The 24,594-nt window shown below is 41.2% G+C and overlaps 1 protein-coding gene across 1 annotated transcript in view; it reads left to right on the top strand.

Moving 5' to 3' along the window:
* Positions 1 to 24,594, top strand: part of ncor2 (nuclear receptor corepressor 2) — a 62,885-nt gene that overhangs the window by 12,076 nt on the left and 26,215 nt on the right. The window contains exons 4-16 of the mRNA XM_079222449.1: positions 2,247 to 2,429; positions 5,766 to 5,879; positions 10,600 to 10,656; positions 11,422 to 11,474; positions 14,010 to 14,076; positions 15,146 to 15,318; positions 15,516 to 15,606; positions 17,310 to 17,488; positions 18,223 to 18,277; positions 18,364 to 18,462; positions 20,641 to 20,831; positions 22,303 to 22,463; positions 23,709 to 23,771. Coding sequence (XP_079078575.1) covers positions 2,247 to 2,429; positions 5,766 to 5,879; positions 10,600 to 10,656; positions 11,422 to 11,474; positions 14,010 to 14,076; positions 15,146 to 15,318; positions 15,516 to 15,606; positions 17,310 to 17,488; positions 18,223 to 18,277; positions 18,364 to 18,462; positions 20,641 to 20,831; positions 22,303 to 22,463; positions 23,709 to 23,771 — 1,486 coding nt within the window. The remainder of the gene's footprint in view (positions 1 to 2,246; positions 2,430 to 5,765; positions 5,880 to 10,599; positions 10,657 to 11,421; positions 11,475 to 14,009; positions 14,077 to 15,145; positions 15,319 to 15,515; positions 15,607 to 17,309; positions 17,489 to 18,222; positions 18,278 to 18,363; positions 18,463 to 20,640; positions 20,832 to 22,302; positions 22,464 to 23,708; positions 23,772 to 24,594) is intronic.

The following is a 24,594-nucleotide window of genomic DNA, read 5'->3' on the forward strand; positions in this document are numbered from 1 at the left end:
TTCTAATGAACATGCACAAAGATTGTGTTATGATATCTGTTTTTACACCACCACAATTTTTTCCCCCAGAGAGAATGTTTTGCATGTTGAGCTGTAACAATATCATATATATAAAATATGGTGTAAATAAATAAAATATGGTGAATTGTTGTGACTAATTGGCTTTGGCAACTCCGGCTTCTTGGTATAGGACAGCCCTTTAACATCTTCTGGCACTGACATTTTCAATCACAGCAGGTCTACAGGGCTATAATGCAGCCTGCCTAGTCCAGATTAGCTCACTTACATAACCTTCATTTCAGACGTTTAAAAATAACGCAGAACAAAAACCAAGCTGGATCAACACGCACTCATTTTACGGAGGCTAGAACTTGAATGCTGACCAACATGCAGAAAGTAGGATCACACATACACTCACTGAGCAGGAAAAGATTCTGTCCCTGCACAACAAGTGGGTCCTCTCTTACCATTTGTGTGCGTTACATAAACCGGTGCATGTAACCGTAACTCCATTTCCACTCTTGTGAACAGATTAATGAGAATTGTCTTCAAGCATGAGATGCCAGATTATGGAAAAAAGATATGTGGCTGGGCTTTTTAAAGACGGCACACTCAAAGTGTCCATGATAAAACCACTCGTGCACATTTTAAGTTAAATGCACCAATCTGGTACAATTTCAGAGCAAAATTAAGATGCAAGAACTAATGTGCTTTTGTAAACATGTGGTGGAATGTAACCAAGTACATTTAGGCTGCTCAAGTACTGTACTAATTAGGTGTGTGTGTGTGTGTGTGTGTGTGTGTGTGTGTGTGTGTGTGTGTGTGTGTGTGTGTGTGTGTGTGTGTGTGTGTGTGGCCGAATTATTATGTATATAAAGTAGTTCAAATTAGCTCCATCATTACCAGCTGCAACATTAATGGTTATAATTCAAATTATATATATATATTTTTTTTTCTTTTAATTGTGATTTACACCCCTACTTGGAAGTAATTGGTAACCATTTTGATAAGTTGTAGTCATTTTAGAGCAATAGCAAATGCTAAACATTTTTTACACTGAGCTGAGTTTGTGTATTGATAAAAGCGACTGTAATGGAAACACTTAAATTGAGTTTCCACTTCACCGAAGAGACAAAAATTGGTGTGGAGTGATGAGGAAACCCCAACCTTCATCAAATGAATCCATTAAACAAACATTTGCCTTATTTACACCATATTGTACACACAGTATTTGAACAACACAAGCAATTTGAATATGTCAGCGTGGGCTTTGGAATATTGTGATGGATTGACATGTTTCACGATTTTCTGACCGAACGATTAAGTGATTCATCAAGGTAATAATCACCAGATAATCAGTCATGAAAGAATAATCATTAGTTGCAGCCATTATCTCAATTCCCTGGAAATAATCCAATCAGCTTCCATTGAGCAGCTTTTGTGAGGAACCAAGGCACAGTATCCATTAAAAAGTAGTATTGCTCCATCAACCTTGAGAGGTTGTGTGAATAATTCTGTTATTTAGATCAGAGATGGTCCAACTCTAAGAGTTTATGTTATAAGCGTATATTCACAGAATGTGTACGCTTACTTAGGAGTACTGTACTTGGAAGATCAGTGGTTTGATGAATCTTTTCTCTTTACTGTCATCAGTACAGCTGCTCAGTTTAGATTTCTCCCCTACATCCTCAAAAACAGAGTATTTCAAATCAAGTCTCTCTAAACGGAGCTAGCTGCCAGAGCTCTTGCACATAATCCTGGCAAGAAAGGCCGTGACCTCATATTCATTAGTGTGGTCTAGTGATACTGAGACGCTACGCTGGCTTTCATTACCCAGAAGACTTAATTACTGCCGTGTGTTACCTTCCCATAGGATATACAGACTGTGTTTAGATGATTTATTGTAAAGTAACCTTCATGCAATCAGAGGAAGACACAAGAAGTTTTTTAACAGGAGAGAGAAGTGTAGTGTGCAAGTTAATTTGTCTGAGAGGTTTGAAAGTTTCCTTATTCTTGGTTGTATGTCAGATACGTTCCACTAACCGGCTCGCTTATTAGTGTTATCCAAAAATAATTTCTTACCATACAAAATTCCCTTTTGACATATTAATCTGTGTCCACAGTCTTCCTATTTTAATAACATGAATTTATTGTTTGACTTTTGCTCTAGTGTAAAGTTGATCTTACAATTATACACATATTTTACATCTAAGCATGGCCCTTTTCTTTTTGTTGTGCTTCTGTAGGACCGTGGGAGTGGAATGGGGAAGTTGGAGCCAATCTCCCCTGTGAGCCCGGTCCATATGGACCCTGACTTGGATCTGGTGCCGGCTCGCTTCTCCAAGGAGGAGCTGATCCAGAACATGGACCGCGTAGACCGGGAGATCACCATGGTAGAGCAGCAGATCTGCAAGCTCCGCAAAAAACAGGTCTGCACACGGATCATATCATAACTTTGAGATTGTATTGGCTTGTGTTGGGTTTAGAAATTGCAAACTGATGCGATCAAGTTTTATTGCTTAACTCCCTCTTTGTAAAATGGATATATGTTTCCTTGTGGAGATATTCTGCTGTAAATGCCTTTGGCTTGGGAATTGATAATCTTTTCTGCCAAAGGTTTTACCTGTTGATAGTTGTAGCGCTAGATGAATGTGTCGGTGCTGCGGGGCATGCAACTTGATATGACCCACCCTTTTAGAAGATGATTTAGGTACACCAAACATTCTTTTTCATGAGGTGTTTTGTGCAAGAAGAGATTATGTGCAACAATGAAGAAAGTTGAGTAGTAGGCAACACTTTCTGATGCCATTTGTGTGCGTTCCGCACATATTTTTTTTTACAGGCAGGCATACCTAAAAGCACTATGAAGTAGCTTTATCCGTCATGCTTGGAGATGTATAACTCTTTGCCAATGCTGGCCTCCTTGTTGAATTTTCTTTGTGGCAGTGTTTGGCTTGTTTGAAGTGTTCATGTGTAGCTTTCCAGTGCAACTTTGCCTGCCAGGCTCCAGTTGGCATCGGTGTAATAAAGTCTTAAACAGACTTTGCTATGTTGTAATTGCTGCAGTCAAGTTCTGTAGCTGTTTTTTGCTCAATGTGACACGATTCTGTACACTCACTCCTCCAGGCGGCTGCATTCCCCTTTTCCCTCTTCTCTTTGTCTTTTTATTTAGGAGAAAAGTAGGTTAAAAATATAGAAGGCTATAAATAACAGTTTCCATGGGGGAGGAGGATGATTATGGTGGCAGTTTTGTAACTGCTAAACCACTCGTATCCCTGCCACACTGTCTCCCTTTTGGTCGCCTGCCATGTTTAGTAAAGAAACTGTATGGTTATGTTCTTTCTTTTTCACACAACTCCCTTCTCTATCATGCATGCAGTTAAATTCTGTCTATTTACTCATATGACCTAAATAAATCATCATTCAATAGTAGCAAGAGGTTAATGTATTGATGGCAGCTATATGTGTTGTTATTAGGCACACTGATAATTATTTATTATCTTGACCACTGAAAGACTCTAATGGGTATTTATTAATACACTAATAATGTAGACGCAACGTTAACCCTTTAGCCTCCCCACGATAACAACATTACATTAATAATAACAATGACTGGACCACACAACAACAACAACAACACAGACTAGTACAGTATCTTTTGCAGTAAATGAATACAGACACAATTGAGTAAGTATGTAATCACAGTATATGTTACGTTACTGGTAATAATAACAAACATTCCAGTTGTTGTTTTTTTTACTTGCAAGTACTGAGCTGGCGGAGAATGGCCTCCAAATAACATACTGATCAGACAAATGCAAATGCAATTTTTCCTTCTTTTTATGGACTACTTGTTGCTGACAACATTTCACCTGATGAAATAAATGAATACCAGATAATATACTGCTAATGTTTTGTGCGTTGCCCTTTGTTAATTGAAAAGACTTAATTAATCTGGGCTCTTTACCAAATTGCAAAAGGAACCAAAGTAAAGCTGCCTATCTGAATCTAACGTTAGGATTGGAACTTGTGATTGAGAGACCAAGCTCTATTGTTTACAAGCATAAATCAAGACCCTTCCACTCACCCTACCTCAATACAGTGTTTTTATGGATTTCTTTTATTTCTTTTTTTACAGTCCGGCTCTCTTCAAGCATTAAAACATCTGTGCTAATTAAGTGGCATGATAAAACTTAAGAGTTGTGGCAGAGTTAGTGGATTGGGGGGGTGGGGTTGGAGCTTAGGTTACCACCAGCCTGTGTCATGTCAGCCAAGGTCAGGATGGTTGGTTTATTTTATTTTACTCTGAAAGGGAAGAAGGTGAGGGCGGCGTCTCTATGGGAATGTCTGTGTTTCCTGCACCAGATGCTTATCCTGGCCTTTCATGCCACATGAGGATCCCTCTTGCTCCGCTCTCGTGTGGATCCTCTGGAGGCCGCCTTTCCCCCCTTTTGAAGCCCCTGACAAGACATGAGATGGAGGGGGCTGACTTAACTGTAGATCAGCTATATGCACGCCACACAGCAACACTTGGGCCCTGCCTCCAGGGTTTTACCATGATGATAAATTACTTCAAATAAAATATATATATATATATATATATATTACTATTTTCTTTGTATGTGCCTTATATACATAATAAATCCAGAAATTATTTAATACATATCAGTATTGTTATTTTTATACTAGATTCTGTGTAGATCCTCACATACTGTAGTTTGCGAGAATAAGGAAGACCAAAATTAAACTTTATGACCTGTGCTAAAGCAGTTCAGCCAGGTAGCTAACTAGTAACTAATACAGACACATTGATGTTTATTGCTGAATAATAAGCGACAAAGGGTTTGCTTGTATGATATGCTAGGTACTGTACATACGCAAAATGTGGACACACAGCATGCCTTCTTTATGACCGTATGTATCGAAACAGCTGTTTTCTGTGTTGCCTTTAGAAAATGCAATGTATAAATAATTTAAATGTTCAAATAAATATCTCATTATTGCCTACAATTATCACAGGCAGAAGAAAGTGGCTACTTCCGCATGCTGCTTATTGAGGTACTTGAGTGTGGGAGGATTAATGATCCTGACTGGTCCATTAACACCGTATCAACATCTGGCAAATCCAATCTGCCAAAGATGCAAAACGGTTGTAAATGTAAATAGCCCATGAGAGCCAAACAACTTTTCCTTTTTATGCTGAATGTCAGATCAGCATCTCCTCTTTTCTATCTGTGCTCCTTCAAGAAGAGATTGACAGACATAAAAGTAAAGACTGAACCCGCTAAATGGCAGTGAAACATGAAGGTTGACGCACCTCAACCATGCCAGATACTCTTTTAATTCCCAGTTTTATCTGCCAACTCCCAAATTCTTGCTTGCTATCTATCTCTGTTTAGTTCACAGTGGTTCTCTCTCTCTCTCTCTCTCTCTCTCTCTCTCTCTCTCTCTCTCTCTCTCTCTCTCTCTCTCTCTCTCTCTCTCTCCAATTGGAGGTTCCAGTCACACAGCAGGCATTGGCTTTGTTTGCAGGCTGTTGTAGTAACTCTTTGATTAACAAGGCCCTGGGGAGTTAATAGCTATTACAGCTAATAGGACAGTTGGTCTCATCCCTGCTGGAGTGTCTGGGGGAGGGATTGTTGATGTAACACACACTCTTTAACCTCACAACAGGAACTGGTGAGCCACAGGTCTTCCAGGAAAATGGAGGCCCTTTTGGATTTGTCAAGTGTTAACTTTCATCTTTGTGTGTGTGTGTGTTACAGCAACAGCTGGAGGAGGAGGCTGCAAAGCCACACGAGCCAGAGCGGTCCATCTCACCACCACCCAGCGAGGCCAAGCACCGCAGCCTGGTGCAGATCATCTACGATGAGAACAGGGTCAGTAGATTACACACACGCTCAAACTGTGGCCCACAGCTCAGGCCCAAAAATGTTCACTTGATCATATATGCATTGTATTACCGCAAGCAAATGTCGGAGTGAGAGCGAGCTGATGGCTTTCCCCCCATGGTTCAGTATTGTTTCTCTGACCTGATACAAAACTAAATGAAGGCAGACTGTTACTTCTGCTAAATATTCTCTTGCCTGCTTTGGTTATTTGGTTCTAATGCCAGCGATAGGGCAGCGAGTCAGTGTTGGAGATGGAGACAGTAACCTAATGTAAACTAGGTTAGCCAGCAGGTGCAGCTTTGAGTAAACCACAGAGATTTTTACTTTGAGTGAAGCCCCACATATTTACTTATTTCATTACATTTTACAGTTAATTCTATTGACAATGTAGACATAGTGTGGAGTCCTCTTATAATGTGTGTATAATACTGAGCAAAACACGAGGGGCTCTGAAGAGATCGATGTCTGCAGAGGACTTTTCTGTCATTTTCATTTCACGCACGTTTGCTATTTGTAAGCGTTTAGTTAGTCCTAGTCACAGAAATCATTATATGCATTAGTGCTCTGTGCAGAATTGTACCTTTTTATTTTATTAAGGAGTGATTCTCAGTGCTTTCAGTCCCCCTAGTGGTGAAAGTTTTATTAGCATTGACATTTAAAGCAGGGAACTCCTCTCCTACTCTATCACATCCCATCTTCAACATCTTTCAACAAGCCCCCTGTGGGAAACTAGAAGTGTTGGAACAAAGGGAAAGTGCTCTTGAATGCTTTGAACAGCGTCTCTTGACACATTCAAGGCAAATCCGTTTCAAACAATGGCAAAGCAGTGTAGTTTGTTGAAAAGATATGTTGCAAATGGAGAAGCTAGTTTAAAGCCCATGTGTTGGCAAGCAAACAGTCACCATGTTTGAGTGTAATTTAGCAAGAGACTAAATCCCCAACAGCTGCACAGATGTCCCCAGATAAGAACCAAAATATCCTGAGAAGACCTTTTCAAAGGAAAAACCACAGCACTGGGAGTGTCCCTCATGACTTTGACCCTTACTGTCATCAGCTCAACCACAAGCACTTCTATGCAACAGCAGCAGATTGCAGATGGCTCAAGACTCCTCTGAAATCATCCTGGCTTACTTCACAATGTAGCTTGACCTCTGTAACACTTTCCACTTCCCTCTGACTGGCAGGATGTACTCTGGCCTACTGCCTGCCCCCCTAACCTCGCTATCTATCTCTCTCTAGACAGAACCAGCTTGTTCACCTTTTTTCTAGCTTCCCTCACGCTTAGCCCAGTGCTACAGTGACAGAGCATTTACTCATCCAGTTATAGTCATGATTTTAGTCACCATAACATTTGGTCTTATTTATTAATTCCAAATAATTAACATTACATGGACTTCATTAACTTTTGGTTATTTTAAGTGTATCATATCCAAAATCCAAATGAGATTTAACACACTTTTGTTTACATTCAGCCTCATATATGCGTTTCCATTAGGCAGATCATACAGATCACTGCTCTCTCACCAATACGGGCACCTCAGTGACTGTACTTTGGCTGTCATGCATCTGATAAAAGCTATGATGGCCAGTTACCCATCTGTATGACTGCATTTTTTTTTAATTGCTGTAGTAGTTGCTGCTGTAGTAGTTTCTTTCTGATTATTTAAATACAACAGGAAGAACAATCTAGTCAGGATGCCTCCTGGACGCCTCCCATTAGAGGTTTTCCAGGCACGTCCAACTGGTAGGAGACCCCGGGGAAGACCGAGGACACGCTGGAGGGATTATATCTCCCGGCTGGCCTTGGAACGCCTCGGGATCCCCCAGAATGAGCTGGAAAGTGTTGCGGGTGAGAGGGAAGCCTGGGTCGGCCTGCTGAACCTGCTGCCACCGCGACCCGACCCCGGATAAGCGGCTGATAATGGATGGATGGATGGATGGATGGATGGATGGAGGAAGAACAATGGCTTATTTCAGTGTCACTTTAACTGCCACAGGGAACAGACCTCTAAAATGGCCTTTTCTATCAGTCTATTTCAGGAGTAAAGATTAAGTATGTCTCTTTGAGAGACAGATGTATTTACATATTTTCAACAGCTGGCTTAAATGCTGTTAAAATTTATTTCAGCTTGGCTTTTTTTTATATCGGTCATCTATCTGAAGTTGCATTAAGTGGTTACGTGTAAATGGTGTAATGTTATGTTAAAGCTTTGTGTGACATGCCAAGCCTTTTGTGTGTATTTATTTGTGAAAATATATTTATAGTACATTTATTTATATTTGTGCATGTGGGGTATAATTACTCCAGCCTTTTTGAGCTGGCGTCACTATGGTGTCATCTGTCCCCTCTGGGCTCAGTGTCACCAGCTTTCCCAGACAAAACCCTGTGGATGTATATGTCGTATTAAGATGGCCTAGTCTTGCCTCGCTGCTGTCCCTTGTTTTTCACTTGTGCGTTCTCTTCATTGGAGACACAAATGTTTTGTAATGCTGTGATTGTAGTTGCATAAGCACCCACAGTGCTACTTTCATAAGTTTATCTGTTTTCAGGGATCATGTGATCCACTGGGAAACAATCTTTTTGACTGCAGTACAGTTGCTAAGCTTTACAGCTATAATGCCACTGCCAGAGTAGTAGCAGTCCTGTGTGTTACCACGGGGGGCATAAACAAAGGTGTAACTGTGCAACTAATGATTATTTTAATAATCGATTAATCGGTTGATTATTTTTTTCGATGAATCGGATAAAAAAAAGAAATCAAAAAAGCGTTCATTTCCAACCCTATATTCAAAAACAGAAGTGACAGTGCAAAACATCTTCAGAAAGTGCACAAACAGGTTGCTCCTTGAACATCCCTGAGCTGTTAATTAAAACAATAAAATGGACTAACACTAAAAACATACACATGTATACTTTACATCTGCCAAATGTGAGCCCTTTTTACTGTAATTGATCCCTCCAGAGGCTGCATTTAGCATACCCTGCTTTATCAATATGTATGAAATACTGGACAGATGGAAGCTGTACTGCTCCATATAGAGCGTCCTCTTCCTTAAACTCTTTCATTCTGGGTCTCTTATGACCACGACATCACGTTGTTGGCTAAGCCCAACTACGTGATTTGCTTCATTCTACTTTGCTCTGCTCAGCTCTTTTTTTTTTCACCGCGACTTATTGCCCGGCGTAATAATCGCACGACACAACGAATCGATAATGAAATTCGTTGCCAACACTTTTGATAATCGATTTTATCGATTCGTTGTTGCAGCCCTAGTGCAGTCTTGTCTTCAAATTTGCTTAAAATGACATCAAGGGAAATAAGACATCCTTCAGCCTCCCTACTCCTCCCAGAGGATGAAAGGCTGGTTTTAATAATTGCTGTTCATTAACTGCTTCTGTATTAAGCAGGCGTTCTGAGGCAATACTCTGCAGCCTGTTACACTTACTCACTGGTGAGAAATCAACATAAATGAGGAAATCAATGCAAAGAAAATTCAGGAAGAATAATACCATTATGTTACTGTATCTGCATTTGAATAATATGTAAAGTATGGGCATATGTAAATCATCCATGCTTCCTTTTGCCTTTTGTCACAGAGGAAATGCACTTTGAAAACTGGAGCCCTGTCATTTAGCATCACCCATAGGTGGCCTGTGTTGAGTTATGTGCGTGAGCTCCTCCGGGGTCTTACATCAAAGTCTGTTGCGTGAGTCTTGTGTAAACTTAGGAGTAGATCCCAAACACCTCCTGTGCTACCTCTACAGGAAGACAGAGTGAAAAAGACAAGGAAGCAGCATGACATTGTGGGTGGTGAAGAATAAAGGTTGACGTGCACATACACACCGGCAGGTTCTGTCTCTGTTGTCGCCTCTAAAATCTCCCTCTTCATCCAGCCCTCCCTCACTGTACTGCCATCCCATCTGTGAATGTGTCAGTCCTGCCAGTCTCACTGCGAGGTCACTGAAGGAGATGAAGTGAGATGGAAAGCAACAGAGCATGTGGTGTGTCACCAAGGAGGGTCTGTTTGATCGATGAAGCAGAGAGAGTGTGCACAGAGTGGGATAAGGAAACGAGTGGCGAGAACATTGAGAGGGGTAGTCTGGGACACTGTTCACGCATTTGTCTGCTGGAGCTAAATATACAAATGTATGGAGGAGCAGAGCTGCACAGAGGTCATCCAGAGACACAGATGGGAGTTTGTTTGCTGCCCGGCTTCCTGCCCCAACACTTCTTCTCACTTGCTTTATGGTCCCTGCCAGGAGTTTTTGTTGTAGGTAGTGAGCTAGAGGTGAGATATTTCTCCCTTTCATCAGATGTCTCTTCTGAGATCGGCACCAAAGCCCTTACTCTCCCTTACCCCCCCCCCCCCCGCCTCTCTCCTTTCCATGTTTTTTGCTCTATCTCTCCCACTCACTTTCTATTCCACTAGTCTACCTGCCTGCTCTTCCTCTTTTCCTCTCTGCTCAGGGGATGTGAGTAACCTTTTTTGGGGGGAGAGGAAAGAGGGAGCTGAGGCAAGGAGATGTGGCCCAGCTTGAGTTAAAAGCTCTAATAATAGTTGCTGCATCCATCTCTCCAGCCAGCCAACCAGCGAGCAGTAGTGTAGCCTCAGTGATCAAGTGAGCGTGCTCACAGCGTTGCCGTGGTGATGGCTGAGGTGAAGGCGGCCGGCTAATGTACTACTTCTGTTTGTGTTCCCTTACTAGAAAAAGGCAGAAGAGGCTCACAGGATACTGGAGGGACTGGGACCCAAGGTAGAACTGGTGAGTGGAGACTTTGATTGTCTATGTTTTTTTTTTGTTCCCTCCCATCATGTTTTTGAATTATTGAAACAGCATTTTGTTGAATGTCATGTAATGGGGATACAGAATGCTTGAAACAACAAGTGCATAGTTGCAAGGCTCTTTAGCAGAGGTGTAAAGTAACAAAGTAAAAATATTATGTTACTTTACCCAAAGCTTCATAAGCAATATTGAAAACATTGAATATGATGATGCCAAAACCCACTGACAACCGAAACGTAACCCTGCAGATCTTTCTCTTTATTTATTTTAAAGGACTTTTATTTTCAACATTATTCCCAGACTGCTTTTGTTTGCAATATTGTTTTCTCTTATTTGTAATAGTCATATATTTGCTCACACACGCACACTATATTTGTCCACACAACATCCGTTCTTCTACATACACATTTTCATCACTTAGTTGTATTCAACCGATAACCTTATGGGCTCATGCAAGACGCAACATTGATTTTGAGTGAGTTCTTTGGATCGAGTTTGATCAGGTTGTTGGGCTTCAGTCGGCTTTGAGTCACTTATGTTTTTGGCTAAACATTTTTCAATTTTATTTATATATATATATATATATATATATATATATATATATACACATACATTAATATTAGGGCACGGTCAGAGTCATATTGAGATGTTGGAGTGAACTCTGTCACTCTGTCTGTTTGTAATCTGTTCATTTACAATCTGTTGCACACAGTTTTTTAGTGTTTGTTCCTTTTTGTGTTCCAGCCTTTGTACAATCAGCCTTCTGATACCAAGCAGTACCATGAGAACATCAAAATGTGAGTCTGTTACTACATATGCCTACATGCTTCCGCATTAAGAAATGTTTATATCCAGCCATTAAAGTATAACTGACAGACTCTTTAGTGAGTTCAACCATTTATACGGGAGCTCTTGTTGGATTGTTTGAAATGCAAATTGTGTCACCACTGAATGCTTTGTTTTATATCCCCGAAAATTTAAATAATGCATTTCAAGCTGTCCTGATGCCCTTGAAAAGAGTTTACCAAACTAAATTCCCATAATGACTGTAATTGCTCAGTTGGTGAAAATGAAAGCTATCAAAGAAAAACGGGCTTGAAATGCTGAAGAAGTCCTGCACTATAGGGAGAAACTTGACCTGTTATTGATTGTATTTACAGGCCATTTGTTTGTGTACAAATGGAATAACGTATAATGGAGCATATGCACTCCTGTAGTATTTGTGCTGGTATTTTGAAATGCTTTGTAAACATTAAGCTACTAACAGTGGAAAGTGAAACTTGTCTATCTTAGCAGCTATTAATTCCCATAGTGGTTGTATGTTGCCTCTACGAGAGAGAGAGAGGCTCGCCACTTGTCTCCACCCCCACACATCTCAACTCCCCCTTGGCAGACTGCAAAGAATGGCAATTCCGAGGTGTCATTTTGTTTATTTAGCAATGAAACTTACTGGAATAAATGTGTCACGAGCGCAGCTACAGAGGGTAAAAAGATGATGCCAAAGAGCTTATGAAAAAGGACCTGCGCTGTTAGTGAAACATTGTTATGGGGCCATTATTGTGGCAAAATTATTTGCAAATTAATGCACTAGTCATACAAGAAAATAGATAAATAAACAAAACTAACAGCCATTGCTTCTGAAAATGGACTAAAATGAATAATGATTTAAATGAAATAATAATAATAAATGAAATTTAGATGAAATATTAACAGCAGGATGGCTGTCTTGGCATTGCGTTAAATGAATATTGAATTGATGATTTCAATGTCATGTGTTAATGGAATTATGCAGTTAGGGGAGAAGAGATTACACAATTTTGCCATGTCTATCAAGAAGGCTCTGCAATCTTAAATACTATAACTCGCTGTGGAACATCAACGGGCTCCCCGAGAGTTATAATAGCTCGTCTCCACCATTGGCACGGTAGCTTGGGTACAGTGGCATACCACAAGATGTGTCTGACCTCTTGCCAGAACACTGCTCCGTCTTCACCGTTTGATCCCTGCATCGTTTGATCAGTATTATTGCCTCAAAGCAATTAACTACACACACACACACACACACACACACACACACACACATACACACAAAGACACACACACACATACACACACATATACACACACGCACACACTCTTTACTTCTTTGTTTTGATAACCGGTTGGCACTCGTCCCTGCCGGAATAGATAAGTACCGATTTCTCTGTGGAGCTCTCAGCATCTGAGTCCCCATATCATCTACTACACACAGCTAATGATAATTCCTTTGCATATTTAAACTGCTATGAAAACAAAATCAAACTTTGAAGTCTGAAGTGTTCTCCGGTATCTCAGAAGTTGCACAGGCTTAGAGAAGGACAAAAGAAATCTTTCGTATGGGTTCAGAGTTGCTAATCTTTCTCTTTGCCATCTGGTTTCCAGAGAACAATACCGCCTCTGTCTCTTTTGGACTTCGTCTATCACTCCTGTTATTTCTCACTCATTATATGCCACCACGGTAAGTGTGGCTATTAACAGTATTTAGCTGGATTTAACCGTATTTATCTTTTCTGCTGCAATGGTGTGGCTCAATATGTGTCTATTTGTTTGTGAGTGAGTATTCATGTAGGTTGGGGGTTAAGGCCGTTTAGATTAAACTTGAGTTTGGTATTGCAGATAACATGTTTGGGAAATGGAGAATAGGTCACACTGTGTGTTTATCCCTCCCGACCCATACATGTTATCATGCTATCTTCTAATTTTCACAAAACTCATATACCACAAGTACTCCACTTCCTTGTCTTCTGTCCTTTCCTGTGACCTGAAGGACCCCGCGGATCAGCTGAAGTGACTAATGTAGAATAAGATTACATTAATCGGTGGGAAACCTGACCTTTATAATTGACAGATTAAGTGTCGGGAATAAAATTCTGTCTTGCAGCACAGAAAGAGACAAACTGAGTGGCTGCCTCAGGAGATTACTGGCCCTGACCTTTATTTGAAGCGCTGGCTGGCTGTTCCCAGCCCAGACAAGTTTTATAAGTTTGGCTCACCTCGCTGTCCTTTCCACCCAGAAGCAAGTTTATCGAGCGGTGGCATACAAGGACAGGCATTGTTTGCGTTTGAGTGTGGTTTCTGTTTGTTTATTGGGTAAAGAAGCGAGGCGAAGAAAGTGCAGAGGGTAGAAAACGTGTACCCGAAGATCTAGACTAGAGAACATCACATACTTAAATTTGTTTTTTTAAAGTGAAAAACGTAATTAAGTGTTTTGTGCATGTCCTCACCTTTTGCTTTTGTTTATATCCCTCTGCCCCTCTGTTATCTCCATGCCTCTCTTTCTTCAACCCTCTTAGAAACCAGGCAATGAGGAAGAAGCTCATCTTATACTTCAAGAGGAGAAATCATGCTCGTAAGCAGTGGGTAAGTAGAGAACTCAACATGTTTTGACTCTGATGGATGACTAGTGGGAAACTGGGCCAGCTGCTCCTGAAGTGAGTGGCCATTTTAAGCAGACCAAAGATGAATAGAGCTCCGGGCAGGATCTGTTGTCTGTACTCTTACTGTTCCTTGGGAAAATGGATTGCTTTTGAAAAATAAAAGAAGCTCTTACTATAAAATAAAACTACATCTGTTGAATTCTCACGTCAACCAAGCACTTCTAATGAGTGCCAGTGATTGAGATAGACTGAGCCCAAGAGCATGACCATAAATAAAGCAGATCAATGGCGTGAGTCAGGCAGACATCTCAAAATCAACTAGCTTGACAGAAAACCATTAGAGCAAATCATGTTTTGCTATGAAATTTGCATCTATCCACAAGAAGGAAACGTGATGGGAAAGTATATAATATTTTTAAACCACAGAGATAGTGCCAGCGACAACTGTTTTTCACAGCTCTGCATTTATTATTTATTGCAAATTCATGTGAGGCCAGAGAGAACCGATCAAATGGAGCACCTGCATCAAAGCTGGAGGTGTGTGTGTGTGTGTGTGTGTGTGTGTGTGTGTGTGTGTGTGTGTGTGTGTGTGTGTGTGTGTGTGTGTGTGTGTGTGTGTGTGTGTGTGTGTGTGTGTGTGTGTGTGTGTGTGTGTGTGTGTGTGTGGCAGAGTGCAGAGAGACATCACCTTGTGGTTTATGAGCCTACTGAGGGTCGTGTCTCCACCGGGTTTAATGGTCTGCTTTACAGCCGGCCTGTGTGGAGGCTGTGGTCTGTCGTCGGTTCAAGGCCAAACTCCCCATAGAATACCAACATATCATTTTTGCTCCTCATGAACATGTAGAGGTTCATGGTGGGACACAACAGAAAGGTAGAGAGCTTAGGAAGATTTCTGAATACAATTATTGAAGAACAAAGAAAAAAAACGTAGTTTCTTAGACATGATGGTCATTTAGTGTTCTGTCTTTAGAGCAAAGGGAAAGCCGAAAAATAGCTATTTAGGCAGATCTGCAATGGATTGAGGGATCTTCATTTTTTTTATGGTGCTCCAGGAACAGAAATTTTGCCAGCGCTATGACCAGCTGATGGAAGCCTGGGAGAAGAAGGTGGACCGCATCGAAAGCAATCCGCGGCGCCGAGCCAAGGATGGCAAGGTGCGGGAGTACTACGAGAAGCAGTTCCCAGAGATCCGCAAGCAAAGGGAGCTACAGGAGCGCATGCAGAGGTGAGGTCAACAAGTGATTGTTCAACAGAGGAGAAGGCACTTAATTTATGGACATGACTTAATCACTTTGATTTGTTGTCTAGTTACTGCTGTTATTGTAAAGACAACGGGATCTGATTTAATTTGGTGTACGTGGCTCAGTTACAGACAAGTGGGTGCTTTTGAGTGACGGGTCTTCTGTGCTTTCCCTTTTGTAGCCGTGTTGGGCAGAGAGGTGGGCTGGCATCGTCTGCAGCTCGCAGTGAACATGAGGTCTCCGAGATCATTGATGGAATATCAGAGCATGAGGTAAGCTGTTCAAGATGTTTGCCCCTCTACTTCCTCTTCTAACATGGTGGATTCACACTATTACCCTCTTGAAGTTCAAATTGTCTGATTGTATTGACCGTCAAGGTTGGCACTGCAACCAGGAATGAAACCAAAAGTCTGAAGAGATTTATATTGGAATAACATGCAAATATAAATGTGCCTGTTTCTTTAGTAATTGGGCCTAAACAATTTAATAATTGAGAATGTTATGAAATATTTGTATGATTAATTAACTATTTTTATACTGTAAATCCTGTAGATAAGTAATTAAAATAAATCAAGTTGGGCAAGACTATAAATTAACTTCCTTACTCAAAACCACATATATGATGATCTTTATGAATATCTATTTAATTTCCCTAGCTGTACATGGTAATCAAGATAACAGGAACAACTTACTGTAGTTTTGTTTCAGAGGCATTTGGCACTCAACATGGTCATATAATACAGCTGTTATACAGATATTATGGTATGCCACTGCAATATTTGTGGTAGCTACGCTAGCAGGGCTAGCCAAAGCTAAATACTAGCCCTTTAAGGCCACCACAGCCCAGTGGCAAGCACAGCAGCACAGCTGCTTTCAATTGAAATGCTCCCAAAACTTTGATAGTTTCTGGCTGTTTTACTGCCTGTCTCTCTCTTTTTTTTTTTTTTTTTACTGTCTTCCCTCTTTTCTCTTTTCCTTCTCTTTCCATTTATAACATGCACAGCCGACACATAGCCTCAGCTGTTGATGCAACAGTATTTTTTCTCTGTGTACTCGTCCACAGTATTATAGTTCTGTGATTAATGTAGACTTCAAGGCAGAGAATGGAAAAGATCAGCATGGGTAATACAATATCAACCATGTAGTAGCCTGCAGATTTAGCTGCTTTTGGAAAAGTGTCATTATCAAAGGCGTCAGTCTTGTCCAAAAAAGCATGTGCCATAGTTGCATTTAAAAAAATCTAAAAGCTGATAGTTCACACATTTCACGCCCAGTTGAAACCAAATATGGCTGCCTGATTAAATTTAGAATTACGATAAATGTATAGATATTTTCCATAAGAAAACTAAAACATTATATATCTAATTATACTTTTCATAAGAATTGCAACGACGCGTACTGGCCTAACCGGATGATTGTCTTGTTTATAATCAATGTTAAAGGTCTATGCAGAAGATTTGCTCGGCATGAGGTTAGGGTCTGACTCTTCCAATGTGAGCTTTCAGTTTTAAGGAGGCCATGATAGCCACTACTCACACATTAGACCTATTCCTCTCATGTCAGCCTGGTCTCATTTAAGAGGAGCAATGTGTCCAATTGGGACACATTGTCTCAAGAAAAGCTTCCTACCTCAAGATAGCACAGCACCATTCCTAAATCCCCCTCCTATTCTCGGACATTATCTCATTTATAAGATTGTGTAATAGTGGAAAATTGAAGAGTGACAGGAAAGTGAGAGTATACGTTGACTGCTGAGCCAACAAGACATCCTAAACCTCCTCACCTATCTTCTGAACTCTTGAAGACGGATTTCATATAGTGCATGTCAATATGAGCACCATGCTGTCAGATAGTTTCCCTCTCGAGACCGACCCACTCACTTCAGGATGTTGTGTGTGTGTGTGTGTGTGTGTGTGTGTGTGTGTGTGTGTGTGTGTGTGTGTGTGTGTGTGTGTGTGGCATTGGTGTACGCCAGAACACAGAGAAGCAAATGCGGCAGCTGGCGGTCATCCCTCCTATGCTTTTTGACGCTGAGCAGCAGCGCATCAAGTTCATCAACATGAATGGATTGATGGATGACCCCATGAAGGTGTACAAGGACCGGCAGGTTATGAACATGTGGAGCGAGCAGGAGAAGGACACCTTCAGAGAGAAGTAAGAACAACACTCTGGTAAAGTCACAGTGGCAGACATCATTTCCTTTTCTTTTTTATTTACTTTACTTCCTCGCAGCTAGATTGGGTTTTCGTTGGCCAAATATACACCTAAAATATTTTTACTAGGGACTAGTTTGACTAACATTTTCCAATGTATGACCAGACAGCTTTTTTACTATCTTTCAGCTCCCTTCTCATTTTGTAGTTCTCGAGAGCTTTTTTTCAAGCGCTTCTTTTTAAGCAACACCATTGAAGCATGTCTTGTTTTCCCTGAGAAATTAGGGTGACCGAAAATGGGACAAAGTTATTGGTAAGGAAGTGATTCTTCCCCTTTCTTGAGAAACGAGAGGAGGCATCCCTAGCTGCCAAATCGGATCAAACCCACACAGTTGAAATATTGACTTTAAAGTCTACCCAAATGCAAAAGGAAGAGCTTCAGTTTCTCTTTCTCATACTTTTCATCTAAAACATCGAGTAAGATATTTGTATGTGTCATTTTTTATAATTTGTTAGATGTCTTTTTATTTTATTTTATCCAGGATAAATGCAATAGATGTACCTCAGCTTAGTCTTAAATTTAGAATTTTCTTTTTCCATGTCAGTGACATCACCTTCTCAGTCACACGTTTGTGTTATTCTCTGATCTCCTATTAGAATTTTTCAACAAATACCAATGACTTTGAGTCATTCCATTACCGGGTTGCTAGAGTTTCTTTGTTTTTTCTCCCACAGGTTCATCCAGCACCCCAAAAACTTTGGTTTGATTGCATCTTTTCTGGAGAGAAAGGTATTGACACTTTTTTGTTTGTTTTCCCGAGCGATCCAGTCTTCTAAGGAAATTATTATTAAAAATCCATTTCTTCAATGTTTCAGACGGTGGCGGAGTGTGTGCTCTTTTACTACCTGACCAAAAAGAGTGAAAACTACAAGAACATAGTGCGGAGGAACTACAGACGCCGAGGAAGAAGCCAGGTATTCTCACCTTTCAAGCTAATAGTTTGGAAAGAAATCAAGGACCAATCGCACAACAAGCTTTGTTGGCCTGGAAACCTGAGGGCATCATCACTTTTTTTTTTTTTTTTTTTTAAGAAGTCTCATTTTGGCAAGACAACCAAGAAGTCAGCTGCTCACTTAGCTAACTAATACCATTCGCTAGTTGGCGAAAAATTTGTTTTCCATTTCATGTCACCTAAGACTGATGCCGTTCCCTGTTGTCAAATTAGTTTGGCAGGAAGTACCAGTATTCAGTCTAACCCCTATATTTCTATAGTGTATGTAACTTGAGAAAGACCTTCCTCTGCTTTTAACCATTTAGATGGCAGATAATTTATTTCTATGTAGAGTAGATTAGATTTTGACTTTAAACGCACTGGGCACTTTGCAAAGCATACAGCATGGTGTTTCGCAAAAACAGCATGCAATAGGATTTAAAATCTTTGAAAACTACTGAAAATGTGTCTTTGTATTACTTAAAATGTGTCATGTGTGCACAGCCTTAATCTCACCACCAGCACTGGAGCTATATTGATGTCTTTACAGAACAGTGAGTTACATTCGACGCCACAGAACTCCCATAATGAAGAGTTAAAAAAAGTCACACGTGCGCTGATCAATTGACCCAATTTGCTCAACCTCATCATGTCAGCACTATTTCCATAATGACAGTTTTTTTTCTAAACGCTGGTCATTTCTATTGCTAATGAGCTCCCAGTTATTACTTAGCCTCAAATCAGGTGCTAGCTGAACTTCATGGTGGTGGGTGCTAAAGAAATGGCACATTGATTTACTGCTGACCTTTTCCTGTGGGTACAAGGATAGTGTCTCCTCATCTTTCCCGAAGAAACCTCCGCTCATTACCCGCCGGTTTGCTTCCACATCCCTGAGTAGCAGCTAGCAGTAATAGGTTGTCATCTCAGAGGGAGTAGCTGGAGAGGAAGAGCAGAAAGTGCAGTACAATATGTCAGAATGACTGCAAATGCTAACTAATAGAGATTATGTTTTGGTTTTCTCCCAGTGCTGTAGTGAAGTGGCCACACTTTCTATAGGGCTCAGCTTTGGGGATATTTAGATGCTGTGCTAACAGATTTCTATAGTTAGGAGGATAGAGATTATTAGGCAGAACATGAAGCTGTGACCATAATGTCCTTTTGAGTTAATTTTAAATTTTGTGGCTTTCTGCCTAGGTTTATTTCAAAGGGAGGGAAAGGATATTAGTGATATTGTGCAAATGGAGATAAATGTAGCTTTTTTTAAATGAAAGATGAATTTTGATCTGGCTCTTCTGCTTTCCAGCTTTCTGTAATCTGTTTTTTTTTCATAGTTTCTCTGCCCCCTTTCATTCTTTCATCCCCTTTTCTGTCTGCATTTGTGTCCTTTTTATGTTCCATTGCCAGGAGCCACATGTAGTGTGTAGTTGTATAGAGCAGATACTGTATGTAGTAAAGAGATCAACAAGTTTATATTCTTTGGGAGTGGTGAATAGCGCAAAGGCAGCAACTGCAAGTTCTGTTGAGTTATGTTTGCATGGTCAATATTCAGCACTGTTTAAAGTTGTTTTGGTCACACCGCATGTCTGGTCTAATCTGAACTCTAACCCTAAAAGCCCAGACAGACAGGAAATTGGTAAGGAAGTGGTTCTGGATGCTGAAAGAGCATATCTTGGAACTTTCGTATCCTGTTTGGTTTTGTCTATGCAGAAAATGAATAGGATTTTTTGGGGTTAGTAACTATTCTGTACTTTAAAAAAGTGAAACAAAGTCTTTTGAAATGTCAAAGATAGAAATTGTAATATGTTTTATGTTTTAACAAACACCATGTTGCGGTTTGTTGCGTTATTTTATCAAAAAGAAAAACAGCCAGATCTCATACTGTCTTCAGCTGTGTGTGCCCAAAGTACTTTTGTCTGAATAGCGTTTTTGGAAGTGCCTCCTCACTCACCGTGGACAGGCAGAAAAAGTATATTTTTTAAAAGAGACTGTCGCTGGTAATTATAGAGAAATATTGGAGGAATCGGCTGAAGTGAAACAGTTACCTTCTAGGTATACAGGTTACAGGAGAGGTGAGAGTGTTGGTTGGTGAATTAGCATGTCCAGTGACCTGGGATTATCTTTTTAACGGAGTACTTTGTTGTTTCCATCTCCCTTGTTGCAGCACGGCCAGCAGCAGCAGCAGCAGCAGCAGCAGCAGCAGCAACAACAGCAGCAGCAGCAGCAGCAACAACAACAACAACAACAACAAGTGCACCGGGGCAGCCAGGAAGAAAAGGAGAAGGAAGAGAAAGAGAAGGAAGGAGAAAGGGATGAAGAAAAAAATGAAGCTGAAGACAAGGAAGATGGAATGAAGTGAGTCGCTTATTAATACTGACCAAAACTTCCTGTCGGAGTCATCTCAATTGCGTCAAATACTTCTTGAATTTGTAAGTCAAAACATTCTGCGTTGCAGAGATGACCTAACACACTGCTCCATTAGAAAAGCATGCTGACAGAGTGAGAAATAGATGCAGCCAAGTGAAAACATTTCTGTCACATTGTATGAGCCTGACTTGTACAGTTGTGACTATCTTGTCACTTTCCCCATTTCTAAGTTTTGGCAAGCAGGACTGTATCTGGAAATCCAATCATTCTCTAAGCTCTCACTCTCTCACCTTTAGCCAGACATTCCACCTACTGCAAATTCAAGTGTTCTTCATTCTCCCTATTAAAACAGCTCTTTTCCTGTTTATGCATCTACCCTGCCTAATTGGATGCCAAGTTCCATTTTTTAAATTCTATTAGTCTGGATTTCTTTGGTGGGGGAAAATAATCAGTAGGATTAACCTCACTGTAAAGTGTGTGTGTGTGTGTGCGTGTGTGTGTGTGTGTGTGTGTGTGTGTGTGTGTGTGTGTGTGTGTGTGTGTGTGTGTGTGTGTGTGTGTGTGTGTGTGTGTGTGTGTGTGTGTGTGTGTGTGTGTGTGCGCCTTGGAGGAAGCTATGTTTTCAAGCACTGGGCCAGCAAAAGATGCAAAACAATAGATGGAATATCACGGCTTTCTGGTGCCGGAAAATTCATCAATGAATACAATAGTCTTATGCCTGTATGTGTTCACACACTATATTATGATGTCATCTTAGACAGTACATTGCAATAGTTTCAAGTAATAGCAGGTCATATTTATTACCAGTTGTGGACTAGAAGATGATGATGAGGCACTGCTTACTCCCTGCTCTGAGGCGAGCCCGGGGGACTTTGTGACTCCCAGTGCACCCTGCTGCCTGCCTGTCGCTGGCACAGCTGGCTCGTCTATATTTAGACAAGCCACCGGCTCCCCTCAGCAAGATTAATGGTGCTGGGGGAAGATGAATGGAGGAGCAGTGGGTTCAAACTCTGGGGCTGTCTCCTGGCATGCCATTGTGCTGACACTCAATAAATTAACTAGGGGGGGGAGAGGAGAGGGAGAATGAAAAAGCAGTGTCTGTATACACTTTAACATTTTGTCTTTCAAGTTTTTGTTTCAGTCTGCAGAATTCTCTAGTCACATGTTCTCATGCAGACAAACATGTCTTCACCGAGGTTTGTAGCACAAAGTCCAATGTAATAGAAAGGCTGCATTAGGGAAGGTGATGGACACGTACGTTTTAATTCCATTTTTGGGACTGACTGAATGGCCCATATTCGAGTCTCAGAAAAGGTTGTTTTGGAAGTATTTCACTGGTGAGATGTTCCTATGCTTTTTTTTTTTCTTCTCCTCCTTTTTTTTTTTACAGTGACTAACTGTACAACTTCAAACTTCCTGCGTTTCACTCCTGACCCTGTTGACATTTTCTCAAACACAGGGACGACACCTCTGGAGAAGATGCCGAGGACAAAGAGCCTACTGTGGCTTTTAAGGGTCGACGCACAGCCAACAGCCAGGGGCGCCGCAAGGGCCGGATCACCCGCTCGATGACCAGTGAAGTGGAGGAGACCACCACACCACCACTCAACAATGAGCTTGGTCAGTCTCAGTGCACTGCAAATTAGTGCCAATTTACTCTTCTGTCCAGTGTTATTTAAACATTTAAATACATTTAGCATTCAGCTAAAGGCACATGTCATACTGTAATTGGAGAGGGTGATGTGAAATTCATTATGTCAAATCGCAATGAAACTTTTCTAATATTCCTGATAACCACACAGCAATGACAAGAAACTTTATTCCTCATGCATTATAAGGAAACGTATGTGATTTCTAAATTGGTGAAAAACATTAAGATAATAAATGGCTAAATGCAACAATGTAGGATAAAACAATGTTACAACTGTCAGGAGTAATTGAACAAAAGCTCAGGTTTAGAGATGAGTATTTCACTACCATCACCTGACTTTGTCACCTTTGATCTAGTTGTGGCCTCCTGTCCCACACCACAAGAGTGCACTGTTGTTCCTTTTGTCTCCATCCACTTATTCACATTTGGTCTTGCGCTCACTTTTTGTCCAAGTGACACTCATAAATGGCATAATAAGAAATCCAAATTGTAAAACAGTGTACCCTATGATATACAGTTTAAATCACACCTGTTTGCAAAAGTAATATTTAAGGACAAATGTATTCATTTGTGTCAGCAGTGTCTCCCCCCCGCCCCGCCCCGCTAAGCATTTTGTTTCCTCACAGATGGCAAGTCAGCCATGCACACTCTTGCTGCAGGCTACCAGGGATTTTTGATGTTTCAGCAGTTGTGTGTATATACTGCAGTCGCTCCTGCAGCACAGGTTTAGTCACAGGGAATCCCCTGGTGACTTGAACTAAGGGGCTCTCAACAGCAGCCCCGCTCTACAACTGTTTGTTCCCCTGCTGGCAGCAGTGCTTACTGGCCCACAGTGCCCTTCGCAGGTCCTTATAGAGGACACAGAAGCACAGGCTCCCACTCCGCTTCCAACTAGGCAGGGTCGGCCTGGCTTATGGGCTGTGCAGGGAAAGAAGCCAGTTGTTTTGTCTATAATCATTAACTGACTTCTCTCCTTGGATTTCCTGCTTTCTCCATCTAAAACAAACAGTCCCTAGCGACCCACGCTGAAGTGCCTCACTGGCAAGCAGCACAAGCTACCCTGCCCCCCACCCGCGTATTCTTTTTTTCTTTTCTAATTTCTCTCTCTCTTTCCTTTCCTCTTGTCAGTCACTCCCTAACTGACTTTGTGGCAACTGCCCACTCCCCCCTCCTCCCGCCTTCCCTCACTTGGTGGTTCTCTTTTTTTTTAACAGCCAATCTGGAGATGAATGAGAGCTCTCGCTGGACTGAAGAAGAGATGGAAACTGCCAAAAAAGGTAATGCAGTGTAAACCTTTCTTCTCCCTGTGCAGTATAAATACAGTCTAGTTGCTGTGTGTTATAATAAAGTTGCCGAAGGAAAGACCACTCGCAGCAGTTCAAGCACTGTTTTTTTTTGAAAGCATAGACAAGTGATGCGGCTGTGACTTCCTGTTAGTGAGGCAGCAACTGCCACGTGCTGCTGGGTTGTGTCTATGTGCGTGTGTGTCTGCCTGCTCTTTGGAGCCGTTTCCCTGTCTCTCTGGGTCAAGGCGGCCTATCTTTTTATCAGGCTGTAAAGTCTACCTCTTATCAGCCAGCCCCTGCAAATGCAGCAGTCATTAACTCAACATGACTGAAGATTACCCAGAGGCCCATGGCTGATTCACAGAGGTCGCTGACCTTCTGCCCATTTTCCTAGCACCAGTGCTCTGTGTGAGGGTGTTTGACATTGTTTGTTGAGTGCAGTCCATGAGTCTTGGTTACTGAAATGATGAGCGCCTTACCTTCAGTGGTTTCTAATGCGTACTGCTCCTTGGATAGGAATTCCCCACTGATCAGCTGCACCAGATTGATGGTCAGATGTGGTTCTTAACCAATCAGCTAGATTTCCATGTTCCCAGTAAATGTGATTTGTGTTGCAGGCAGTAATGTTGTTGTACAGCCTCAGCTGTCTATTTACATGCTTTTTTTTCTTTTTTAAGATGCTTTTTTAAATATTGGTCTTAGGTGAAATCTTTGTAATGTCGAGCCCTCTGTACTTAACGCAATTTCATTGCAAGGCGGCTGCTGCTTTGTGGCCATTAGTAGATGATGAGTCATCTTTCTTTGTGACTCTCGG

This window comes from Taurulus bubalis (assembly GCF_910589615.1).
Source record: "Taurulus bubalis genome assembly, chromosome: 8".
Taxonomy (NCBI): Eukaryota; Metazoa; Chordata; class Actinopteri; order Perciformes; family Cottidae; genus Taurulus; species Taurulus bubalis.